This window comes from Cydia splendana, chromosome 6 (assembly GCF_910591565.1).
Source record: "Cydia splendana chromosome 6, ilCydSple1.2, whole genome shotgun sequence".
Taxonomy (NCBI): Eukaryota; Metazoa; Arthropoda; class Insecta; order Lepidoptera; family Tortricidae; genus Cydia; species Cydia splendana.
The window spans coordinates 18,731,037-18,756,211 of record NC_085965.1 but is presented as its reverse complement, the minus strand read 5'-3'; the positions used below and the strand labels follow the sequence as shown (position 1 = coordinate 18,756,211).

Genomic DNA, 25,175 nt, shown 5'->3' with positions numbered 1-25,175 from the left:
ACAGACAGACAGACAGGTGTAGTGATAATGAATTGCGAAACCTCTCTATTGTTGAACGTTGATTGAGTCAGAATATTTCGCAATTATGAATTGTAATCCTTATTCTTTTCCTGATACTAAAATGACAGTTCGACCGTCTGAATTATTGATCCAACCCATTCTGTCATTTTGAAACAGAATTGTATAAAAATAGGATTATTGGGTACGTAGTAAAGTGTCCAAACGATTTGTAATTTTACTATCTGTGGTATAAAATAAAGCTTATATTATTATCTAGACATTATAAAAATCCATGACAAATGTCCGGATCTCTCAAAATGGTATAATTTTCCAAGACTAGTTATTAATGACCCGTAAAACCGGATCTACGACAAGTTTCAAACATTAGTTTTCAGCTGAAACTGATCGTAAATATCCGGCATCAGTTTTGATTTTATGATTGAGACCATTAAAATATTAACTGCTCTTTATTTCAACTAGTACTTTACTGCTTGACTTGGAGATTTAGACCAAGAGTTGATGGTTGAATTTTTTTTTTTATAATTAGATAGGTACCTATATAAGCAACTGAAGTTTATTCCACTGTTTTGTATTTCTACTCTTCTAAACTTACCATTACAAGCGACATGGTCACGTCCGTTATTCAGTATGATGGCTTCAGAGTCGGATCCGGTCCGGTGCTTGGGTTTTTTCCTAAGGCTCGGCCGTGACAGCCGCCAGCTGTATCCGCGCTGGACTCGGCATTTGTCCTCTCCGTTTGAGGGTGGACTTTGAAGAGTCACCGATCTATTTGTATAGGCTTATATTAAAAAGTATCTGCTAAAAATGATGAATATTGGATTGACGTGAATCTTTTTAACAACTGAGAGATTGTAGGTACTGAAGACTCGGGCTTAATTATATTTGTCTCTGGTTGCCTGAATTTTCGTTTCATGTACTCGAAAGAATTTCTAATAAAGCCTACAGAAGTACACATTTGAACTGAAATGCCCTCGGTTTACATTTCAGACAGGGCTTTGTAATACAGATGAATTGAAGGGTATAGTAATTGCAATCTTATAATTAAGTAATAGAGTACATTTCAATAGCATTTTACTAGCATATTATTACCATTACATTTGAATACCTCGATATTCTCAAAAAGCAGCAATATGGTTGTCTAATATTTATGGTTAGCCCATTGTCTTAAAATACTCATTAGTATAGATCGCAATCTGTTTAAGAAGAATTTTAGCTAATTAACAGGAATTAATTTCCAGTAAATTGTTATTGTTTCAAATTAGTTTACAGGATTAGAATACCTCGCTTTCAATTTAGAAATAAAATAAGTAAATTACTTACTTTTGGGAGCTTAGAAGACTAGATTTATCACTAGTGTTGATACAATTATCGTCTTTCGTGATCGGTATCACAATCTGGAGATTCTTCTCCGGCATCATTGGGGATGGCATCGATCTCGTGGTTGTGGGGGTCGAAGAACCGGATGATACTGAAAGGGGTCGCGTGGGGTGGGGGGATAAAGTCAGTGGGGGTAGTCTGGCTTTCTCTGCTCCCAACTGAGAGGCGGCCGAATGCAGGGTCAGGGTATAGCTGTTGATTCCTGAGAGTGTCGGAGGTTTTAGTAATCCGGGTATGCTGGTGCACTGGAAAATAAATACTGATTTTATTGGTGTCCAACATATTGATGTTTATCAAATATAATAATTATATAGCCTATAGAAATAGCCTAGAGCATAAGGGCCACTTTAGCATAGCCAACCTCCGAAAATGTACACCTAAAGACACGTATGTCAGGTTAGGTTAGCTCATTCTATAGCAAACTATGAATTCGGTTGGTGATTAATATCCCGCATTTAAAAGAGCGAAAATATAAGCATTAACTTGTTATGAATCCAACTAACTTTGTACAAACAGCAACACTCTTAATTGTCCATCGGTGGACCTTATTACAAAAGGCATAAGGTTCACCGATGTACAGTTAAGAGTGTGGGCTAGGGCTTCCAAATACCGGACTCCATTCAATACCGGTATTAATACCGAAACTGTCTTCATCAATACCGGGATCCCGGGATCCCGGTATTGACTATAAATTGCTTAATTTTTTTGAGTTTTATTTAAAAATGCTCACTGTAACACCAGATATGTGTGTCCTTAGCTTAGGATATTAAACAATAATCGCTAGAGATGCACCGGATATCCGGTTACTATCCGGTATCCGGCCATTATTTTAATATCTGTCCGGATACCGGATAGTGACCTACTATCCGGCCGGATACCGGATAGTAACATTGCTTGATTTCGGAGGAAACAAAATTGGTTTTAAGAAACAGTCACGGTCATAATCGTACTCGTTTATTATTATAAAACAATTTAAACATTCCACTGACTTGCACGCGCACTCATTTCGAACCTAGAAATGAATCCGCGCGAATGTTCACTAGGAAACAGGTCAAATTAAAATTTAAAATAAATTAAATATCAAAACCTGCACAATGCGCACCTGAAATACCGAAATGTAGGTATAGTTCCGCCGGCCGAATATCCAGTATCCGGATATTCGGCCGAAGGGCAGGCCGGATATCCGGTATCCGGTATCCGGCCAAACAACTATCCGTTGCATCTCTATTAATCGCCATCTGCAATAATTATCATTTCACCCTCCAGGTTGGCAATCATTTTATCCGCCTTGTTGACTTCACCAGTCACATTTTAGTTCAACCTAATAAACCAGTCACTATATTCAAATTTGCCACCAAAAATTCGTTTGCCATACTACAATTCCTTGCTCATTTATTTCTACTTTTTGATATAATTATAAGAACTTATTATATTAATATCCTGAACATCAGAATTCATCACCAAATATTTATCTAAGGCATATGCACAGATCTTGTTTCAATTAAATGAGGTCACTCATGATGCCAGTTAAATGCGTCTGAAGTGTAGTAATCTTCTTGATACAGCCGGACTTGATCATTTTATTGGATTTTAAACGTTATAATCGGCACATTTTCCTTGTTTTTTAAAATACCGGGATCCCGGTATTGTATTAAAATATACCGGTATTGAGAAATGCGTTTAAACAGACGGGATCCCGGGATCCCGGTATTGGAAGCCCTATGTGGGCGATGGTAGTAACGGGAATAATTCTTGATTTTTCTTACAGTATTCAGTTATAAATAGTAACCGATAGTGTTTTTAAACATACCGAAGTCCTATCAATAGATTCCATGCTCGACAGCATTGATGATTTCTCCAAGTTGAGAGCCACAGGGAAGTCCCTGAATGACGCCCCGGGTTCCAGGGTCGTGGACGGCGAGTCCTGTGGTGTGGCGGCTGTGTGTGTGATCATGGGTAGGTTCGGTACATCTGCTCCAGTGTTATTTGCAAGCATTTTGGATTCCTATAACAAAAGTTGTGTTTAAGTGTGTGGTGAGGGAAGTGTGAAGATGATTTTTATAAAATCTAATGTCATGTGCTCATGTGATTCTACGCGTATTTTTTTAGTATGTTTATTACTTTCATCCTGCTTTTATACATCGTTCTCATTATATTCTCAATTTAAAGTACAGTAAGTTCCCTAACATATTTTATAGCTAGTAAGTATGCCAAAGTGGGTGCTTAACTTGAGGCACTTCCTGTACTTATTGCTTACCTTTTGTAAATTACACTTGTTGGACTGTGCGCAATCTTTGCACAGCGTCGGGTGATGTCCTGAACTGGTCGTCTTTCTTCGTGATCGAATAATTTTATCTTTTTGTCCGTTTATATCGTCTTTGGCTTTGCGAACGTCGTCAGCTGATTTCCAATAGTTTTTTATTTCGTTCTAATCAAAACCATATAAACCGTTAAAATCATGTACGTATCGTATATATGCAACAAACAGGGATAACAACGATACACATAATACTCAATATACTAGAGCAAAGATAACTTTTTAAGCATGTAATAAACCTTTTCTGCGATCACAAATGTATGTTCAAAGTATTGTAATTGATGTTTCGTTGCATTTATGTTTTGTTAACTTCAAAAAGGGAACTTGTTATTGGTGTGATGCATGCATGGAGATTTTGAAAAAGATATTGTGTTCGCCAAATATGTTCAGGATACCTTCACCAAGATCCCTTTTGTTTCAATTCAAAACAGTTGACCCATTAACAACCACGCCCACCATACTTTTAGATAAAAATATGGTACATGATCAAATTATGTGTCCCAAAGTAACTTGACTGTAGTGTATATGTGTACGGCGGAAATTAATGGGTATAAGTGAGAATTTAGGAATAACAATAATGTTCTTCTGAAAATCATTAACCACAATACTCTATGTCAGTATACACATAAATGGTCGACAGAAAAGGCTTTCATAAAAACTCTTTGCTCTTTATACACACACAAATACCTACCTAATTCTAGATGGCTAATCAAGAAGAAGGTTTAGACATTTTTGAGGCACGTCAAGAAGGATGACAGAAAGCGCAGTCAAGAACAACTAACACCAACACAAAGGGTTCACCTGAGAGAAACTGTCACTGGAATGTGATCCCGAGTTCGACTCGTCATATTGATTTTCGTTGTTGTCAGAGAAACACTCGCTAGACAATTTAGACTTTGCCAGCTCGCGCTGCTCTCGCTCCCTCCTTTCGTTCCGCTAGAAGAATCGCATCGCTCACGTCAAATGTCAAAGACTTTAGAAAAGGAAGTGGAAATCCGTAGATCAGACCTACCTCAGAACTAAATCCTTCTACTAGAATAGCCACCAGTAAGTTAAATAGCACATAGTTTCCAAAAGTCATTAGGGCAACAAAATATAATGCAGCCCAGTGACTCGTCTTTTCCATACCATTAAACAGTACAACATTCCAATCTTCTTGCGTCAAAACCTGAAATATTATATGATCATTGAGAATCCAAATCGTTCGCTCGAGTCTCTCTACCACACCGATTATCTTCAAATTTCACAAATCTCTTTAATAAATCAAAATAAGCCAGGTGTGCTGTCATTAAAGTGTTTAAGTCGTGCCTTTCGGTGTTTTGGATGTAAAAGTTACTTTGAATATTAATAAAACAAAACAAAAGAAATATTTCAAATCAGCGTGTTAATAACTGTTAGTGTTATGTTGACAGTTGTGTTAGTGTACGCTAATGTACAGGGTAATGACAGGGAACACGGACGGCGACCTGAATACACAAGCAGAGGGTCCAGCATTCCTAGAGCTAGCTACAAGCAAGATGCATTAACTACGGAGCGCTCCATAAAATGCAATACCACAACTCTAAATCATACATCAACCAATATATGTAATTGTCTACGGCGAATTTCTCGGTCATGCCAAGTCAAATATTATGGACGTAACAATCCAGACAAGGATAATCATCGTTCATCTTTTTTCACAACATTGCTAAAGCTGTCAAATAAGATGAATAAGTTTCTTGCCGATACAAAAAATGATTCGTATTTAAATACGAGAAAATCGCGGTGTCTATATACCCTCTACTAAAAACTCGTTTGGGATCGCAAATAAATCGTCTAAAATTACCTTGTGCACATCGGTCACACGAGGCTTACCTGGAAGACGGTGACGGTTGCCCACAGGATATTATTAAAATGCTTTCTGTCGCACTCACACTTGGGGTGGTGCGAGATGATCTCGGGGCAAGTGCAGTCGCGCTCGGAGCCGTTGTCTTCGACGAACTTGCAAAACTTACCACCGAATAGATACATGCCCAGAATACTGCGTCGCGGAGCGGATGAAAAAATGAAAGAAAAACAAAATGCTATGCGCATCGCCGCGACCGAACCATCCAGACGACATTATGTGCAGTGCGACGGTAACACTGCTATACTAGCGTTAAATAAATGTGAACTACGGCACGAAGGTTACTTCGTAGGCATTCTGGCCTTAGTCTGGAAATAGCTCTTATGTTAACCAGACAAACACCAGACATTACGCTTTAGGTATAGTAAGCTATACAACTAAGTACGATGCAAAGCAGTGTTATCGCCGTTGGAACGTCACACCAGCGGACGTGTTAGATAAATCTTAAAGTTATAGTATTTATTAAATTTTGTTATAAAGTGCATTAAGATCCCAATTTCCATAAAATCATGACTAATATTAGTTTATCATTCCTTTTTTATAATAAACTGCCTCATGTCCTTATGATAAAGAAATAAACAAATGCAATATATAAAATAATGAAGAGATAGAAAAAGGCGAAATAAATGGTGCATAAAAATTTAAAACCATTCGTAATTCTTATTCATATACTCAATTAAATATCATTCATGTTTAATGCAATAAATAATTCAAGTTTATTCTTCAGTTATGCAAAAGGAAAAAGATAATAGGAAAATAAAGTGAGTGGGCCAAACTTTTAAGCGTTTATAAGTTGAAAGTTAAAATGTTGAAGAAAAGGGTCAGAGTAATTAGATTATGTTACTGAAGAAAAATAAAGACGCCAATCTGAGAGCAAAATCAGTGGAAATTTTTGGTCATTTCTAATACAATTTCTGGGGGAGAGTATTTGACCAAAATTGCCCACAAATTTTGAAAAATAATGCACAAGAGTATATTAGAAGCAGCATGCAAAGTGAGATATATTATACTGTATAAACTGAGTGCAGCTGTGGTAGTGGGAGTAGAGAATCTGACGAACAGGGTAACCCGCGACTCGGCTCCGATACACCTGAAGCTAACCTACATTCAACCAAGCTCACTGACTAACGTATGTGCTCCTGACGGCGTCTGATGGGAGTACTGAACGACACAACATGGTGATCGACTAATGATTGGATCAATTAGATACGGATGATTCTAGAGTTGTCACTACGCGGGTTCTAGGGTAGCATACGCGATTGAACGTCTGTTGACAAGCACAGTGCTGCAAGCCGTCGTTCCAATTGAGTTTCGTTTTGTTAAGCAGTAAATTTGAAGAGTGTCTTGCAGCAGAGTGAACAGTCGCTTGTGTACTCGCGTGGTTAGTTATATAGCGGTCACCAAAAATGTTGTTATTAGTACTGTCATACTGTCGTGAGTGCTGACTGCTGGCGGACCCGTAAAAGCGTTTAGTAATGTTCAGTCTGTTTCTGGGTTATCTGTTAGGACTTTAATTGAAAATATTGAATACCTGAAAAACTGTGACAAAGGCCCACAAGAGCGTATCAAAGTTTTTTCTGTCGCACTCCTCATCGCCCTCATTGTCTTTCTCGCAGAATTTGCACCCGAAGAGGTTCATACCGAGGATGCTGGACGTTACCACGCAATATCAATTAGATAACACGATTACTATAGACCTTTCAAATATAAGGAGGAGAGAAATAGAGATGAAATAATTAATAAGAAAATAAGATGGTCTAAAATTAAAAAAAATATGATGTGCAGGTGTTAAAAACTGAAATGGACGCAAAGCACAAAAGCGTGACAGACACATACTATGATCGATGAATTTTGTAATAATAGAAGAGATAAAGATGTTAAGAGTGTGGACAGTGGTAGTGTGTAGTGGGTATAATGTCACAGATAGATATGACTCACATTTATAGGATAAGATTGAAAGAAAAGGAGAAATCACTCACAGTTAGGCAGTGCACAGGGGAAGGGATGCGGATGTGACAGTTTAGAAATATTCAGAATTTCGTATTTATTACTGAGAGTCAGCTTTATCCGCCGTGGGCTACGGAAAAATTAACAACTGATTGAGCAGTCAATCAGAGCTGTGGGGGTTGTGATAATTAACTACTTAGTTAGGTACCTACGTGATAAATGGGAAGGTTAAAGAAGAAAAAGAAAAGGAAGGTAGGGTTCTGAAGTTTACCAATGATAGGTACTAATTTAAAATTTCCCTACGTATATCTCTCTCTTTTTAATAACATTTAGCGTCAGTTAATAGAACGTAACAAAATCGTTTTTAATAGGTAAGTTATTGGTAGACAAAGAAGAGATTTGAAATGAACACAAAGTTGAGGAAAATTGTAAGAATTCTACAAAACTTAAAGCAGTTCCGGCATTTTTGTTTTATCCTTCGTGTAAAATTAAAAGTTGGTCAAATCTGGTTTGAACTTTATTTAAGACATGCAATTTAGTATCAAATTATTTAAGTGTTTAATTTTCATTTTATTTTAATATACCCCATCAACCTTTATAATTCATATATCACTAAATTACCTTATGATTATAGTGAATTTATTAATTATTTACCTGAATATAAAAATAAATAGAACTAGAAGTGAGAAGAAGACGGCAACATTGTCCATGGTACGGAGCATGACGAACAACTGCCTGCGCAGGTTGGGCATAAAGCGGACCAACTTTAGGATGCGCAGGAGCCTGAATGTACGCAACACGGAGAGTCCGGAGTTGCCGGCCAGTTCCTTTTCGTTGCCGTAGCTATGCGCTAATTCAAATGCACTGTTTAAAAAAAATATATTAATGATTATTTTTGAAAATTACATTAAGTATACAAATAAAAAAACTTAGTTGAACCCTTCTGTAAAGTTCAACCAACAAAACCCAGTACTGTAAACTTAAAAAAAAACTTACCTTAAGATTACAATGACTCCGTCAAAAACATTGAATCCATTGGCAATATACTTAAAAGGACCCTCTGCTATGATTTTAAGAATCATTTCAACAGCGAAAATTGCAGAAAATACGACGTTGCTGATTTCTACTATTACTGTCAATTCCTCGGGTTGGTTATGGTATTCGATTCCCATCGATAAAGTGTTAATCAGTATAGCTAATAGTATACCTACAATACAAATATCTAATTAGTAAACAATCTATATTTTTTCAATATTTTAACTGTTTTGTGATATATCTACCTTGCTGAAAATATTTGTGATTGACTACATCTTTTATATGTTTTCTTAAAAAAGAGAAAAACTTCGATATTCTTCGCCAAAATATCGAGCAAGCACTAGCAAATCGACCCTTTCGCGCTTCTTTTGCAGCGGCCTCGGCTGCCAGTAGTTCCGCACAGCATGAATAGTCTTCTATTTCATGGCCCTATAAGAGACAAAGCGGACGTTTAAGAATATTATTACAACGCCGTGCTGTAAGACGCGGCATTAAGGACAGTTTCTATGGTGGTCATGGCAGTAATCAAAATTTGCACCTTACCTTGCAGTCTTTGTCTTCACTGGCCCTTTTGCTAATGCCTTTAGTCAATTCTTCAAAAAAGGAGTCCAAGGTAACTTGTCCTGAAGGCAGTGCTGCTGATAGGGCTCCGGACAATGCAAGGAGTTCTTGGCAGGACATGGTTCCAACGGCTGCCGCTCTCTCCTCTGCAGTTTCGCCTGTCGGCAGGTCGAACTCTACACCCCCAAATTAATGTCACTACAGTGCGTTCATAAGTTTCGTGACTTACATTTTCTACTAAATCAAAAACATCGGTGATTCTGGCAAAAAATATAATTCAATAATTGCGTATCCTTTGAAAGTTTTCTTTAATAATGATTATCAAATATATGATAATTATTTGCAACCGATGCTTTAGACTGTACAGCAAAAATTAGAAACAACAGACTTAAGTGTATACATATATAAGTAGATAAGTAGGTAGATAGGTACATAAAGAAGGAACTTTACTACAATAATCTTGAGAAAAGAGAAGCAGATTATAATTATTCTTAACGCAAAGAGTACCTAAACCGTCCTATCGATCTCTATGAAGAGTAAAAGAAACAAGTATAGACCAGATTGTTCATGCCCGTCTAATAGATCGTCTAGATCTACCGTCTCTAGACTCACCGCTGTGGCTCTTAAGCCAGTCACGTTGACACAATGAATCTATAAATATTTATAATATTATAAAATTTGGAAAACTTTTGTTAAAGGGATCGATTGGCAAGAAAGAATTTAGCGGAGTTTTAAGTTTGCAAAGTCAAGAGATTTATGGTTATTTAAGTTAATTAGGTACATCACCTGTTTGTGTCATTTTCTCCGAAGAGCAGACGTTGTGCGGATGCCCGCCGTGGGGTGAATTAGGTGTATGTAGCAAAACTGTATCGCTGAACATCACTGATGAGCGTCTTCGAGCCAGTGATGGCGGGGACAGGAGCGAGAGGTTTGACGCGTTCTAAAATATTAAATTGCTTACTTTACACCTGATTTATTCGCATCCAGACAAGCGCTTTGAATTTTTCACGTGACTACCCTAAATTATACACTCAAGCAGTTTAAAATGTTCACAACATATCGTTCAACTACCTAATTTCGTAGACGTAAACAAGATAGCTTTTAGATGTGACCGTAAAGCGTCACATATAAAATATGTCAGGCAGTTGAGCCGCATTTTTATATCACCGAAGCCGTAATTCTGTCTATACGCTCCCTTAATTATTTATATGGGGATGTTAAATAGAAGCCTCTGGAACCCCAATAAAAGAGTCATAATTGTAAACACACACGTCCCTGTCGCATCACCCGAGCCGTCACGTACGCGTAAACGATCACCCATAACATTATCTGTTCCATTCGTACATCCATGACTCATGTCAATAAAAGCAACAGGTATCATGAATTTTTATCAGGATCAATAAAAACCTAATAAGTGAACAAGTATTATAATTATGATCTCTGGTAGAAAAAACTGTTATGATATTTTTTTATAATCCATTATACATTATCCTAAGTTAAGAAAATGTAACAGGGTTACTTGTGATATAATAATACATATTTTTACAGCAATATAATGAACGTTAATTAAAATGAAGACTACTTCAAAAGTCTTTACGTACACCTAGCCACCAAATTGCATGGCCACTTTATCAATAAATTGTCTTGCAATCTATCCTTGTAACGACTATAATATTTAACTAAGTAAATTCCATTGTACCTATATCCCCCGGATCCCGGAAAATTTCAGTTGCCGAGCGCCTACTGTATATGTATGTAAATTTCCAGCATCAACTTTCAGATTGATATAACCTAGATTACGAGATCAGGTGCACTGTCGTTACTATGCTGTAGAGAGGAGCGCTTTGGAAAATTGAGTGCACCGTGTATTTGATGTAACATGAGTAGATTTCACTGCACGTAAAATTGTCATTTTTTCCTTGACTCGTAGCTTTTAAGAGGCATACTTGTATAGGGGAAACTCCACCTAAATAAAGTATTTAAATTGATATAGTTATAGCACTTCTATGGCAGTTATGCTTTTATAAATTTGTCAACTCGCTGAAAATTCCCAAGTTAAACACATGTGCGTTATACAGTGTTGTCACAAATATATAATTCAATTTATACTAAAAATAGTAGGTAGGTAAGTAATAATTAAATTACCTTAAGCCTCTTATTATAATTTGATTACACAGGTCTGTCAGGATCCACAGCGCCTCAGTGTACCGTGTACCATAGGGTACAATAAAATGTGGCTAAAAACATACATAATAGGCCTTTTCATTTGTGTCAAATGTTTTAAGCAGCATCCCGGTAACGACACTTGCGTTCGTGGCTGTATAGCCCTATGCGGGAGAATGAGCCTACTTAAAGAGGCTTATTCTAATTGTAATAACAGGTTATGAATTAGATCTGGAACTGGGATATGATCTGTCAGTGTCAAAAGTGACGTTCCTGGTTGAAAAAATGTGTCTAGTTGAAGGACGTCAGTGTACCTATCCCTTTAGCCCAATAAAATGAGGCTAAACATACATGAGCCTTAGGGCTGATTTAGACGGCGCTCGAACTCGCATGCGATTTTAGTTACATTGCGGATTGTTGGTTACGTCCAATTCAACCGACCGATCAAAAACTGCAATGTAATGAAACTCGCATGCTAGTTCTCGCATCGTCTAAATGAGCCCTTAAGGTGAGTAGAATAATAATCGGAAGCATTATCACGTTACCTCCAGGTCGGCGGCGGAGAGCGAGGGCACGCGCAACAGGCTGGGCCGCCCTAGGGGCTCCTCACCCTCCTCTTTCACGTTCTGAGAATTATATTGGAGACGGTTCAGATTGACACAAGTACTTGTACAAGTAGCTTAATGTCAATACCGGCGGAGTGGATTATTACTGGATGAGCTATATGTCTCGTTCATTTAACGACACTATATAAAATATCATAAAATGGAAGTGGAAGCGGATATAATAAAAAAAATGAGATGGTTAACAAATATGTATATAATAAAATACTTGATTGGTTGGTTAAAGATTTGATTGGTGACAAATATCGTCCGCGGAAAAAAATTACTTGATGACGATGAGTGATGCAGTTGAAATATTAATTTCCTTATATACTTATAGGTATATTATGGAAAAAAAGTTTTCTGAATTTCCTTTTTACGGGTACCTATGTACCTACATCTAACATGATAAGACCATTAAAGACATACACAAAAAGTACCTAGTGTACAAAAGAGCAATGTTAAAGTTAAGATGGCAAGTAACCTGGCATAGTCCTGGTATTAGTACTGGCGTTAGTAACTGGACCAGTCTAAATCGGTCTCAAGCAATGTCGTGGGGGCAAGTAGGATGTCGTCTTAAAGTAAGCCTAATGTTGAATTAAGTAATGGCTTGTGAAAATATTATGTTGATCCTAAAGTAATTGTTTCGTGGAAAATATTTTACTGAGTGAATTGGATTTTATGATGGTCTACAACTTGGAAGTAGGAATTTTAATATCCACAATTTTGAGATTACTAATTCTTGTTTTTCTACATGTACATTTAGTACAAAGCTGAATATCTTAAATTCTAATGGATGAATATGATTTTTTTGTGAATTTTCCATATCATTGAACACCAAATTCTGTAGATAGGGTATTTCGGCACAACACGTTAAATATGGGTCCAAATTGTGCATCATCCGATAAAAATGTTCAGAGGAACTAGTATAGTTATATGATACGATGATTAAATAAATAAATAAAATAAAAAATGCTGGGCCTAGCGGTAAGAGCGTGCGACTTTCAATCCGGAGGTCGCGGGTTCAAACCCCAGCTCGTACCAATGAGTTTTTTTGGAACTTATGTACGAAATCATTTGATATTTACCAATTGCTTTTCCTTGAAGGGAAACATCGTGAGGAAACCAGACTAATCCCAATAAGGCCTAGTTTCCCCTCCTGGTTTGGAAGGTCAGATGGCAGTCGCTTTCGTAAAAACTTGTGCCTACGTCAATTCTTGGGATTAGTTGTCCAGCGGACCCCAGGCTCCCTCCGTGGCAAAATGTCGGGATAACGCGAGGAAGAAGATGAAGAAGTCCATAATTTTCATACATATATTACTAGTAAGTGCAGACGGTCTGGTATGAGTTGCGTTCTCGCGCGCGACTCCATACATCAAGCGCGACTTTAAGTATGGACTCGCGCGCGAGAACGCAACTTATGCTAGACCGCCGGGTATAATGTAAGATGCTAGTAAGTGTTATTGCAAGTAATATGTGTGTACCTGAGGATGTACCCGCGGGCAGCAGGGATGGTGTTGCTTATGCTTGTTTGCTGGCAGTTGAAGTGTTTCCCTGCTGGTCCGCCATTGGACTTGAGCTCGCTGGTATCGGTATAACCTAAAAAAATATTTTTTTCTGTTTATTGCTTGCTTTCTTCATGTACTGTTGGTGTGTCTTTTAATGTACATATAATATTTAAACAATTATTTTTCTTTTATTTAAATGAAAACAATCAAAAATCCCCGTAGAGTCTAGACTCTAGAGGGATATTTAATACAAGGTAATTGGCAATTCGTCTAGACCAATTGTCAGTTACCTAAATATGTACATACTTTCAGGCAAATAAAGTGTCTTATTTAGAGAACTTTTTGACTGATGATATCTTTACGTACCAATTTTTTTTTTGTTTATTCATTCACTTTAAATTTTAATACAATTTGCAGCGACATTTAGAAATCTTACCTGATTTTCTTGGCCATCCTCCGTTTAAATCTCCTCCACAGATGCGCCACATACTTGACAATCTCGGCGTAGCACGTGGCCGGTTCGCTGTTGTTGGTCGACGACGCCAGAGTCGATGAGGACGTGAACCGAGCGCGCTCAGCGCGCATGCGCTCCATCTCGCGTTTCTTGGTCTCGCTGAACTGGGTCGCGATCACGACGAGGCAGAGGTTGATCATAAAGAATGATCCGATCTACAAATATTTCTGATAGTTGAAATATATATATATTTAAATAGTGATTACCCATGTGCTATAAAGTTACGATTTCATCTTGGCCCAAGTCCGTAATATCAGATTTGTACACTTACCACAATCAAAAGAACAAAATAGATCCAGTCCCAAAAACTGTGAGCATCTTGCACGTAATACATTATATCCGTCCAGCCTTCCAAGGATATAACCTTAAAATAAAAATGTTTATAAGTTACGTGTACAAAATTTGCAAATAGATACTATTACATTTTGTAAAACATTAGAGAACTTACCAAAAATATAGCAACCCAGGCGAGACCAATGTTGTCAAAAGAGATCGTGCCTTGGAACGGGTTGGATCCCCTTTGAGTGCAGTTAGTGTAGTACTGGTTCCAATTTACACAAGACACGTTTGTCGGCTCATTGCGGGACGGGTACGGTTTGGCGCTCTCGTTGCAGACGAGCGGACCATAGCGGTACGGCGGGAAATCCCCGCACAGATGCATACCACTGTCTTCTGGCGTTGTGCATATGTAGTCCAACTCTTTTGAAAACTCGTAGTAAAACGATATGCTGCGTAAGAGAAAGATCTTTGAAACTGAACCTAAGCAATTGTTTGTAAGTACTTGTAATTCATTTTCTTTACCGTGAATTTTGTTATTGACATTAATTTCAATATGAATATTTATGAAATGTTAATGACGGTAAGCTTAATGAAGATGGTAGTTTCAATATCTGGGGAGCGTTATGATAATAGCAAATAAAGCGATACTTATTGTTAACAGGACATGCACTAAAGACATTCATTGGCTTTAACGATGGAGAGAACATTCATGCAATGTGCATGCTGTGTTCACTATATAGAAGTATAACGAAGGTTCGACAAAACGATATAAATGACGAGGGTTAAGTGGTAAGTTATCTGAATCTGCGGCGGTATCATGGTCGTGTTTTTATCACTTGTCATATCATGCGTCACTTTCGCACTGTTTACTTATTAGAACGTGACAGATATGATGACTGATGATAAAAAACCGACCATCTTATCTTAGCCCTACTGAAAAACTTTTCTAATAAGCTACCTACGTGATAAATATGGTCATACTTGAGAAGTTGATTATTTGTAAATAAGTGGTGTATTGAAGAAGAGATACAATATTTGAAATGTAGAATAGTTTATTTAAGTTCATACACACCCACCAATGAAATATTGTTCAAAACACGTTAAAATGTTAGGTATAAAGTTAGTGAAAGTCGTAACAGCATAAAGTATCAGTATTAGTGAATCATCTGGATAAACGGCAGTGGCTAAGTCGTTACCGTTTAACGGGCATCGTTACCCGCCGGAACACGTTACGTTCCCGTAAGTCGTAACCCACATCATACGACGGACCGTCGTTAAGTCCCTCCCCCCTCCCTCGATCATCGCCGTAAGAATTTTACAAAGCCCTTTAAACTGTGTTATATTACCTACTCGTCTTAAAGCAACTGGACAGACTTACACTGAATTACCAGTTTGAAGCGATATTGTGTAAAGTAAAACGTTAGGTGGATTGATAAGTTTTAAGTGTGTGTTACTGAAATAGATGTAAAGTGACATACTGTATGTACTTTTATCAATTCAATGGCCTGAAATTTTAATCGAGATTTTAGTCCTTGTGCAGCAAAATTTCAATGGGTATTCATTCTATGTTGTGTTTGAAATACTCGTGGAAGTATGTGGATATTTCCAATATGATCTGAAAGGTACAGTTAACAGAGATAGCATATTGCTTGTTCAGGGGCAAACTGGCATTTCTAAAGACCAAGAATAAATAGTGGAAGATTAATTTGAAATGTTAGTTAACGTTAATATGTTCTAGGAGGTTGCAGTAGAAATGCCAATTTGGGAAAGGGAAGCAATTTTACAATAGCACATCTGGACGGCAGATGTGGGAAGATACACGAAACGACAGATTTCAATGTTCTTAATAGAAACACATTAATTTTGGTCGCTAATTCTTACGAGTTCACTCTGACGCGCACTCTGTACCATTCGGACAGGTCTCTGGAACATAAATTTGAGGTAGCAGTGACGTGTCATGTACCTAAAGACCTTACTTGCAACAGTTGAATGTCTAAAAATGTGAATGCCATAATTGTTGAATTTGTGGCCTGCAGTACTATTTTAAGGCACATCAAAATTAGTCAGTATCTAAATTAGTTAGTTATATCAATAACTTATTAATGAGTTAGGCATTTGACTTTTTGTCACAAATTTATAACAGACATTCACATTTTTGATGTTGATTGATAGTCAATAATGTAGAACTATTATGGCTTTTAGAAATAATGTAATGTTAGGGTTGGTTAGTGTCTATAAATCCTACTGGTTACATTTTTGTCGCTATAATGTTATAATCAGTTACAATGTAGCAAATTCTGCCAGTCAAAACTACTACAACAGGGTATGTTGATGTATGCTACGTTTACTAATGTCTGTAGTCTATCCATTGCTACATTCTTGAATGATTCGTCATGCGTGTATTGTCAGTCATTATATTTGTTAAGTATGTGAATTGACGGGATGCAATATTTAAGTGTGTAGTTAGCTTGTTAAGAAAGCCATTCTGTAAGTTAAACATGCGTATTGGTAAACAATGAATATAGGTGTACCCACAACATTGCATTTGCTAGAGTAATGCAATGATAAAATGCCACATATTTAATTACACAAACGGGTCTACCGCGATATAATTTCATTGTTTTTACCTTAAGTTCCGACGTTTCAGCTGAGTTGCACCAGCTGTGGTCACGGAAAGACTAACGTCTCAGCAAATGTCAACGGATAACGTGTCGGATGTCGTGGGCCGTCAGTCTTTCCGTGACCACAGCTGCTGCAACTCAGCTGAAACATCGGAATTTAAGGTAAAAACAATGAAATTATATCGCGGTAGACCCGTTTGTGTAATTAAATATGTGTACAAAACGCGAGAGTTTAAAGTGTGATATAATGCCAAATGATTATGAGCAGCCATGGATATGCCCGCGAGTGAAGCGTTAAATATTGCACGCTGTCAACGCTAGCATGGGACGTGCCGCTACGAGCCTAGAGACCAAAATGTAACATAACGCAAACATTTCAATTGATTTTTCATCCACAATGTTCTAACCAACTTTGTAGCCAGCGTTGGCTTGTTCCAGCAAATAATCGCCATGATATGAGCTTATGAAAACGATAACATAAATCTCCTTATTGGTTTAGATACTTTTGAATATTAGTAATGGATTATAATATATTAAATAGGTGATAATTATGCACTGAAATTGAGCACAAAGCTAAGCGTAAATTGTTAATTACCATTAATTAGTGGATTATTCCACATATAATTTGCATGTATTTGCACATGAATAATTCGAATACGAAATTCAAAAGTATCTATTCGACACCCTATTGAAATGAACGGTGGTTGGACATACTTGGGTCGCAAGGTGCCCGGTGGTAGCACCATCTCGCATCGCTGCCTGAGGATCCCCTCCCACAGTTGGACCCCCACTATGCCAAATATGAAGAAGACGAAGAAGCATAGCAGCAGGACGTTGCCGAGCATGGGCAGCGTGTCCAGCAGTAACATCACTAGGATTCGCATACCTGTGAAACAAACAAGAATAAATGGGTAAGTAATTAAAGATATGCTGATATTAATTAAAATGTGTAAAATCAATTTTAGTTACAATTCGGTTGTCTTTAATTATGATCTTGCTTTGATATTGGTGTTCGCTACGAAAAATTTGTGAAAGGGTCCCGTTTTTTACCCTTTGGGTACGGAACCCTAAAAAGAAAAAAAAAAACTTTTTACTGTCGTCGTACCAAAACTTATATAAAACTGTATAAAACTGACGTTTGCATACGTTTGGTTTCAACGTGGGACGTAATTTGAAACTAAACATATAAATTATACTTAACATACTGTGCCCGTTTTCAAACTGAACTACCTACATAATAAGTTTTTCTCCCCTTTCACAAAAAATCAACGATCTTGTTAAGAATCTAAAGATAGGCTAAAAGCGGGTTAAGATCCCTTCAAAGTAAGCAAGAAAGTGTTTTTAAAGTCTTAAGTGAATCTTGGGTCTGCAAAGTTCGTTTGATAAGTTACTCACTCTTAATCAAGATTAGCCCCTTCAAAGCCCCCTTTCCGTGCACAGCTAAGGATATTTCTACCGTTATTGACACGGAATAAATTGTACTTAAGAAATCAGATTAATTACGGTTTAGTGGGAAGAGAAAGGATAATAAGGGCTTTACAACACCGTGATAAATTTCTTGCTAGAAGATATTAGGTTTCTTAAGCAGTTTTCCATAACATTTATAAAAAAATAACGATCTTGTTATAAATCAGAATACATTCTGATCTGATTCTGATTCTGTAGTTTACAAAATACACGACGAAAACGCAATTTACGTGACTCACATAAATAGTATTACTTTCTATTGTCTCTTGAAAATTAAAGGAGTTTATTATAAAGTATAACTAATTGGTATGAAACAAATAATCATATTGCACCTTGTTTTACGTATGACTCATACTAATCCAACTAGCATCAATGTAAATACGCAAATTCCGAGTAGTGAATTCCACTGCGCACTTAAAATATGATAAATGTCAGATGTATGCATGCCCTGGCGAATGCTGAAGCGATGTTTACTAATATACGTATTTCGGATGCCACGCAAATGTGACTGCAGCTTACACATTGCAATCAGTGGTCATATAAATCAAATTTCTCATTTGGCTGGGGAAAAATTGGTTCCGTGAGGGCAATAAATTGTGGGAAGCAAATTAGTGCCGATGTGTGTCTAACCGCGGGTTGGATTTTCACTTAGGAGAGCAACGTCGTATCAAATGTATAACTTTCAATGCCTTACAACTTTGGTTTACATGGTTTGTGTAACGTGTGAGTTGCATTGTTTCATTTTATTTGCAGGGTCTGTGAGTATTAGGGGAGGGGCCAGGGCTCAATTTAGCTAGACTTGTTTATGTTAATGACTCATGGCTTGAATTGCCATAGAAGATAATGTTAATGACGCTCATTTGAATAATACGGCTGGATGGTAAACTTCCTTTCTCAAATTGTAAATTTATTTTGTAAACACCAAGGTATAAACATCAATTTGTGCTAAATTGGACCGGTTTGTAAACAATGTCAAACTTTCATGATAGTCAATTTATATAGCAAGATGGTGCGTAAATATCTCATCATCATTATGCAGATCTCATTTGTTTGAGGTCGGCGCAGCGTGTGTTTTCTCATTTCTGTAATACATAACTAGTCGACCTCATATTATTTTACGAAGCCAAAGAAGGATGAGTTTTTTTATTTTATTATGTTGAAGGCGAAGCGCTAGTCAGATTTTATCTCAATATTAAATACGGTATTTAACAATACTTATTTTTACATTTTTGAATAAACAAAATTGTATACAAAAAGAGAAAAAAATTAAAGCAATTGATTATACATTCAGTGATATCAGTGTCTTTCTTAAAATAATTGCTTCATAGTAGGTAAGAAATCTTTTGTCATTTGACCATTAGCTTATTACTCTGCAAGCTTATGACGAGAGACGGGACGCGCGATTTTTGACTATACATTTTTACCTAGTACATATAATATATTTACACAACACGGTATTTTATACGTATAAAATTGGCAGTGCAGACTAAGTAAATACATTATTAGGAATGAGTGTAGTTTGTTTTAAAGCTGTTTTATTTAGATTTCAACAAGTTCTCTAAACGCGCCCTGACCGTACACAAACTCCGTAACTTGCGTTCTAGTTCTGTAAGCGTTCAAGTTAATTTAATGGTTCAAACAACGGCCGTGGCTGGATTGCTATTTATTTAGGATCCGGTGCTCGTTGTCGGCACTTAGTGCTGTAGACGTTCAAATGATGTAATGCTCGATCTAAGTGAACAATATAATATACTCTAGTGACAAGTTAGCGTATAGATTAGAAATTCCAAACTCCAATTAACAAATTAAAATTGAGTCCGAGATGAAAATAAAATCATCTTTTTTGATTTTGAGCTAATAGCCATTTTAATAACTTTAAAATCCTATAAATGTTACGGACTGATACGAAAAACGATTCGCCGAGTCATAGTTTTTCTTTGCATCGCATTACGGTAGCTCACAAACTCTGAAAGCTTCTAATTGAATAATAATGCGATCGAGTCAGTTACTTGTAGCTTTATAAAATGGAATCTGAGTTGCAAGTTTAAAGTAGCTGTATTAATGCTATTTAGATCATTTTCCCACAAATCGAATCTAAAGAGAAACGAAACACCTTTACTGATGCTAGTTGCTAGTTTATATCATAAAAATCCTAAGTAATATGCCTAGAAACAAATCAAAGTTAATGCCACCACCCTCCCGATTAAAACTCCATTCGTCTGGCCCTCTATCAATGTTCATAAAGATAAATAATAAATTACCACAAAATATAAAGGAAGAAAAGAAAGAACATTTATTTGTAAGAAAATTAAAAGAAACCCTTATAAACAAAAGCTACTACACTGTCGACGAATATTTAAATGATAAGTTTTAAGATGTGCCTATTCTAATAAGATTACAATTTTCCATTTTTATTTGTATTAGGTATAAGTTAGGTTAAGTAATAATGCTATGCCCTTGCAGGGCTCATGTTTGAAACAACTCATTTGTTATTTAATACCCATATGTACAACATGAACGCAAATAAAGAACTTGAACATGAACTTGTTTAATTAATACACGTGAAAATCTTCTGTAATACTGATCAGTGATCATTGATCAAGCAACATATTTACCGCGGAGTTACAATACAATTTTTTTATCAGTTTAAGTGATATCTGGGTCGAGAATTAGGATAATGATTGATATTTACAAAAGTTGCATGTATAAAAATATTAGGTAACTTTTTCCGCTTACATCAAGGTTTACCTATGATAACACACTTTTAGAAAAAGCAAATCTAACTATTAGCTATACTCAAAAGGCCCTTTTCACTACGTCCGTAAACTTTGAAAACTGTAACTTAAAGCTGTATAAAATTGTTCAATTTAACTACGTATAAACGAAAAAACCTCTGTAATACTTGATCGCTGAACATATTTACCGCTGAGCAACAGTTTCGCGCGAGCGGGCGCTCAATTAATCCCCCGGTAATCGATGAGCGCCGAGTGTAGGCGCACCACGGAGATGACGGGAGATTTACTTTCCCACTTTACAGTTCAGTTCTCGTTGCAATTAAAATTATTAGTATCAGTTAAGCAATGCTTGAGACAAGAGAACTTTACGTGGCGACGAGGTAAGCTTGATACAATTTCCCTGTTGGAATATTATATTGGATATAGGCTCTCGCTTGGCTTAGTAGGGGTAGAATCCATCTTAGCTAACTCTGCACAGAAAAATCTCGTGCCCAGTATTGGAGGAGGTAAACCAGCTTGAGTATTAATTACTAACCTCAGGCGATTTATGCAAAGGCATACACTTTAATAAAAGTTTCAACCCCTAGAATAAAGTTGTCCAATAAATGCTGCTACAAAGCACGATAACGACTAGTTGGCGTCCATTACATTGCAGTGCGATTAATTGAGTCGGTCGCGCGAAACCTTTACTCAGCTATAAATAAGTGAAGCTCAGCGTTTCAACGGTTTTTACTAAGTTTTATTTCCTAGTTTTCGTTCTTTTTGGCGGGTAAAAGTATACGCTAGACTTCTATTTTTATTTTAGTATTTGTACAGTCAGCAGCAGAAGTTGCTAAGCGGGCCAGGTGTTCAAAAAGATCTTGACGCGACTTTATTGTTAAGAGAATAAGAGCGTGTCAAGGTAATTTTGAATACCTCGCCCGCTTAGCAACTTCTGCTGCTGACTGTAGTGTAGTGTAATTTAGTAATTTTTAGAAACTGAGTGAGCCTTTAGATTTAAATATATGTGAATCCTTTCAAAGCTAAAACAAGACCTATGTACCTAGAGGTACAGTGAAATAATTTAATTTCAATACCATTTCATACCTTGTCACAGTGACAATCAATATGAAAGTCGCTAAGGACCTCATAGTACAGTGACAATCAATATGAAAGTCGCTAAGGACCTCATTGTCACTGTGACAAGGTACAAAATGGTACTGAAATTAAATTAGTTGACCACATCTAATAAAAGAACAGATCGAAAACTACGAGTTGTAATAAATTTTGTCGAGTGTGTTAAAAAATGCCGTTTTATAAACCAAGCATAATGAGGAAACACAAGAAATCAAAACTGATAGGAGATGCCTACAAGTAATAATCAAGTACCAGTCCTTTGAAAGGACAAATACTATTTGCTGCGTAATTTTTTCAGTTTACTGGGACGTTGGCCCTTCCAAAGCAATTTGCAGCACGCAGCCTATTCACGGCTTGATAATTGTGGTCACTAAATTATTCAAGAACGCTCAAAACGATGTTTTAATGTTTTCGAGCCGTAGCACCCACACCAGTCATTAGTACCAATTTATGTTCTACTTGTCTGAAATTATCTAGTTGATTTCTTTTTAGAACGTCATCAAGCGGCCATAAAGGCCTTACTTTGCGTTATCAAGTAGGTATTATTTATTTTATTGATGGAACAAACTGACCCGTGTATCTATTCTATTGTATTGATTGTAAAATGATTTTACGTTTAAAATATGCAAATCTTATGTTTGTATCATATATGTAACAAGTAAGGTAAGTAAATAGGTAAACAATACGCAAGCCGCAGTACGCGATACACGGCCGTCGTGAACGCTGCTCGCACTGTTAGTGCTTGAGAAAGGAGACCTAGGCTCTCCGAAACATGTCGCGCGAGTGACTAAAAACAAGTGAGTCTAAACCGTAAAATTATTCAATGTAAACAATATTCATAATTTTCCTTAATTTGGAATAAATACTGTAGCAAAATGTGTAGTACCATTTTACGGTACCTAATTACCTACAAATTATAAGAATCTCAGCTATATTTTACTACTCAATAACTCTCCAGACTCTCAATACTTTGGAGCTCTCTTACACAGCAAACACTCCGTCTCTATTAGCTATAAGGTGTTTGCTAGCGCAGCCTACTTGTTGCTCGATCGATACCTACTCTCTCGCGTAAGTGGAATATTTGTGTTGTAATTCATTCCTTATTCAGCATGGCTCCTGAACGGCTTAGATAAATATTGATATCAGGTCTTAAGTGATGTGTTGGAAATGGTACAGGATAAAATATTACTATTAAAGTAGTTTTTCCTATGTTGGTATTCCTATAAACTAAAATAGTTGTCATATATTAAAGGAAAAATGACGAAGCCTTCTACAGGGAACGCCGGATTAGAACCGGCGTCTTTAGCTATCCGGGCTAACGCCATGACGGTACAAAATAGTCTGCCGTTTTTTGCGGGGGAGGGGCACATCAAATGTATAGGTACATCATGTTAGATAAACGTCAGTCCATACATATGGTTGACATGTGGTTGACCATTGGCCGCCTATTTTCGACAGAGGGGAACGCCTGTTAATGGCGGCTCCATTGTTAATTACTCCGAGCCATGAACCCCTAAAACACAAATCAAGGTAAGTACCTAATTTGATTTGTTCCCAGAGTTGTGTTGGTATTTCTGTTTTGTTATGAATGTTACACCAAGAGCCACGAGAACCCGTCGCCAAAAAGCCGCTCCCATGCAATTTAAGTTACACTCTCATTTTAAAACGATATGCTGAAATTACGTGAAACTTGGCACGGACATTCAAATAACACATACATATTTTTGTCTGGTATTTGTTTTCGTTGCTCGTTTTAAAATGAGAGCGTAAATCGATTGCATGGCGGCCAGGTTCTTAGTAGTAACTAATTGAATGATAATTAAGAGCACTTAGGGCCCGATTCGGATTTTGAAATCGACATCTATTAGACATCACCAAGATACGATAACGATATGTTTAAGATCTAACCTGTCAAATTTGACATTTGCACGATTCTGGAGATACTGTTGAACGATTTCCACAGGATATGACTTAGAGATCCAATTCACATCTAATAGATATCTTACTCTATCTAACGTAAAAGTGACATTGGTTGCCCGAATTGCGCTGCAAAAGAGAACTAGTTGATATCTAAACTATAACGTATTTAGAATGGATCTAGTACGTGTCGTCTCTTGTGAATATCTTGAAGTTCAAATACGGCAGTTAAGCACTGCTATTTATTATTATAGGGTATAACGCCACAATATATAGTAACATACTATTTAAGTATTCTGATAGTGAAAGAACGATCAGTTCATCGCACAAATTGACCCAATTTTAAAGCTAACCTTTTCACAGTAGGCAAACTGTCTATGTATGTACTAACAAGCGTATCGGTTAAAAGTGACATGTTCCAGTATACCATTTTGACTGTACAGTGCACACGGCTGCAAATACGCGTACAAATTTTCACCTTGTTCCATTGAAATAAGGTTGAAAACCGTGCACATTTGTGACATTGTACAAACACGAGCCTCGACGAGCTGCGACCGGGCTGCAGGCTACTTGTTGCGCGATCGATCGCACCCACGCTCGCTCGGCGCCAGTTCAGGGTTATTTCTGCAAGATCACGTTACTTACACAAGCTCACTTCACATTCAACGGACCAGTTCCAAACACAACCTTAATACGAGTAAATAAAGCTTAAATTTCAAGCAATGCAGAAGTGTAATACTACGGTCGCTGTATTTGTGCTTAGTCGAATATTAAATTTTCATAATATTCTTCACGATTCTAAAACGTAATTGGTCGGTATTTTTAGGTTAATAATGAGAGTCTTTTAATTAGAAACCTAATTATATTGAATATACAGGGTGATTCATGAGACGTGAGCAGGACTAATCCTGCACACTCAGTAACTGATAATTGATCGATCACCGTCGTATTCAGGTGAAACAACCAGACTTTTTCCTATTTCTTTAACTTTTTGGTGAGGGCAAATTTAATCCTCTACAATCATGGTCACCCTACAAGACCTAATTAATAAGCATAAAACCTCTTTAATTTATGATTACGAAGAAAATAAACTGTCAAACTTGAGTGAGA

The 25,175-nt window shown here is 36.9% G+C and overlaps 1 protein-coding gene across 5 annotated transcripts in view; it reads right to left on the bottom strand.

Moving 5' to 3' along the window:
* Positions 1-25,175, bottom strand: part of LOC134791635 (voltage-dependent T-type calcium channel subunit alpha-1G-like) — a 51,430-nt gene that overhangs the window by 21,075 nt on the left and 5,180 nt on the right. For 2 of the 5 annotated variants that reach the window (XM_063762683.1, XM_063762688.1), the window contains exons 4-22: positions 17,545-17,716; positions 14,379-14,658; positions 14,202-14,294; positions 13,853-14,085; positions 13,393-13,507; positions 11,852-11,932; positions 9,930-10,083; positions 9,756-9,794; positions 9,126-9,319; positions 8,828-9,011; positions 8,544-8,754; positions 8,202-8,411; positions 5,570-5,735; positions 4,728-4,883; positions 4,517-4,651; positions 3,656-3,826; positions 3,209-3,403; positions 1,342-1,643; positions 614-786 (exon numbers count right to left, since the gene is read on the bottom strand). In XM_063762683.1, the coding sequence (XP_063618753.1) occupies positions 614-786; positions 1,342-1,643; positions 3,209-3,403; positions 3,656-3,826; positions 4,517-4,651; positions 4,728-4,883; positions 5,570-5,735; positions 8,202-8,411; positions 8,544-8,754; positions 8,828-9,011; positions 9,126-9,319; positions 9,756-9,794; positions 9,930-10,083; positions 11,852-11,932; positions 13,393-13,507; positions 13,853-14,085; positions 14,202-14,294; positions 14,379-14,658; positions 17,545-17,716 (3,264 nt within the window). Of the gene's footprint in view, positions 1-613; positions 787-1,341; positions 1,644-3,208; positions 3,404-3,655; positions 3,827-4,516; positions 4,652-4,727; positions 4,884-5,569; positions 5,736-7,131; positions 7,250-8,201; positions 8,412-8,543; positions 8,755-8,827; positions 9,012-9,125; positions 9,320-9,755; positions 9,795-9,929; positions 10,084-11,851; positions 11,933-13,392; positions 13,508-13,852; positions 14,086-14,201; positions 14,295-14,378; positions 14,659-17,544; positions 17,717-25,175 lie in introns of all 5 variants that reach the window. The other 3 variants (XM_063762685.1, XM_063762686.1, XM_063762684.1) reach the window with 3 other exon arrangements.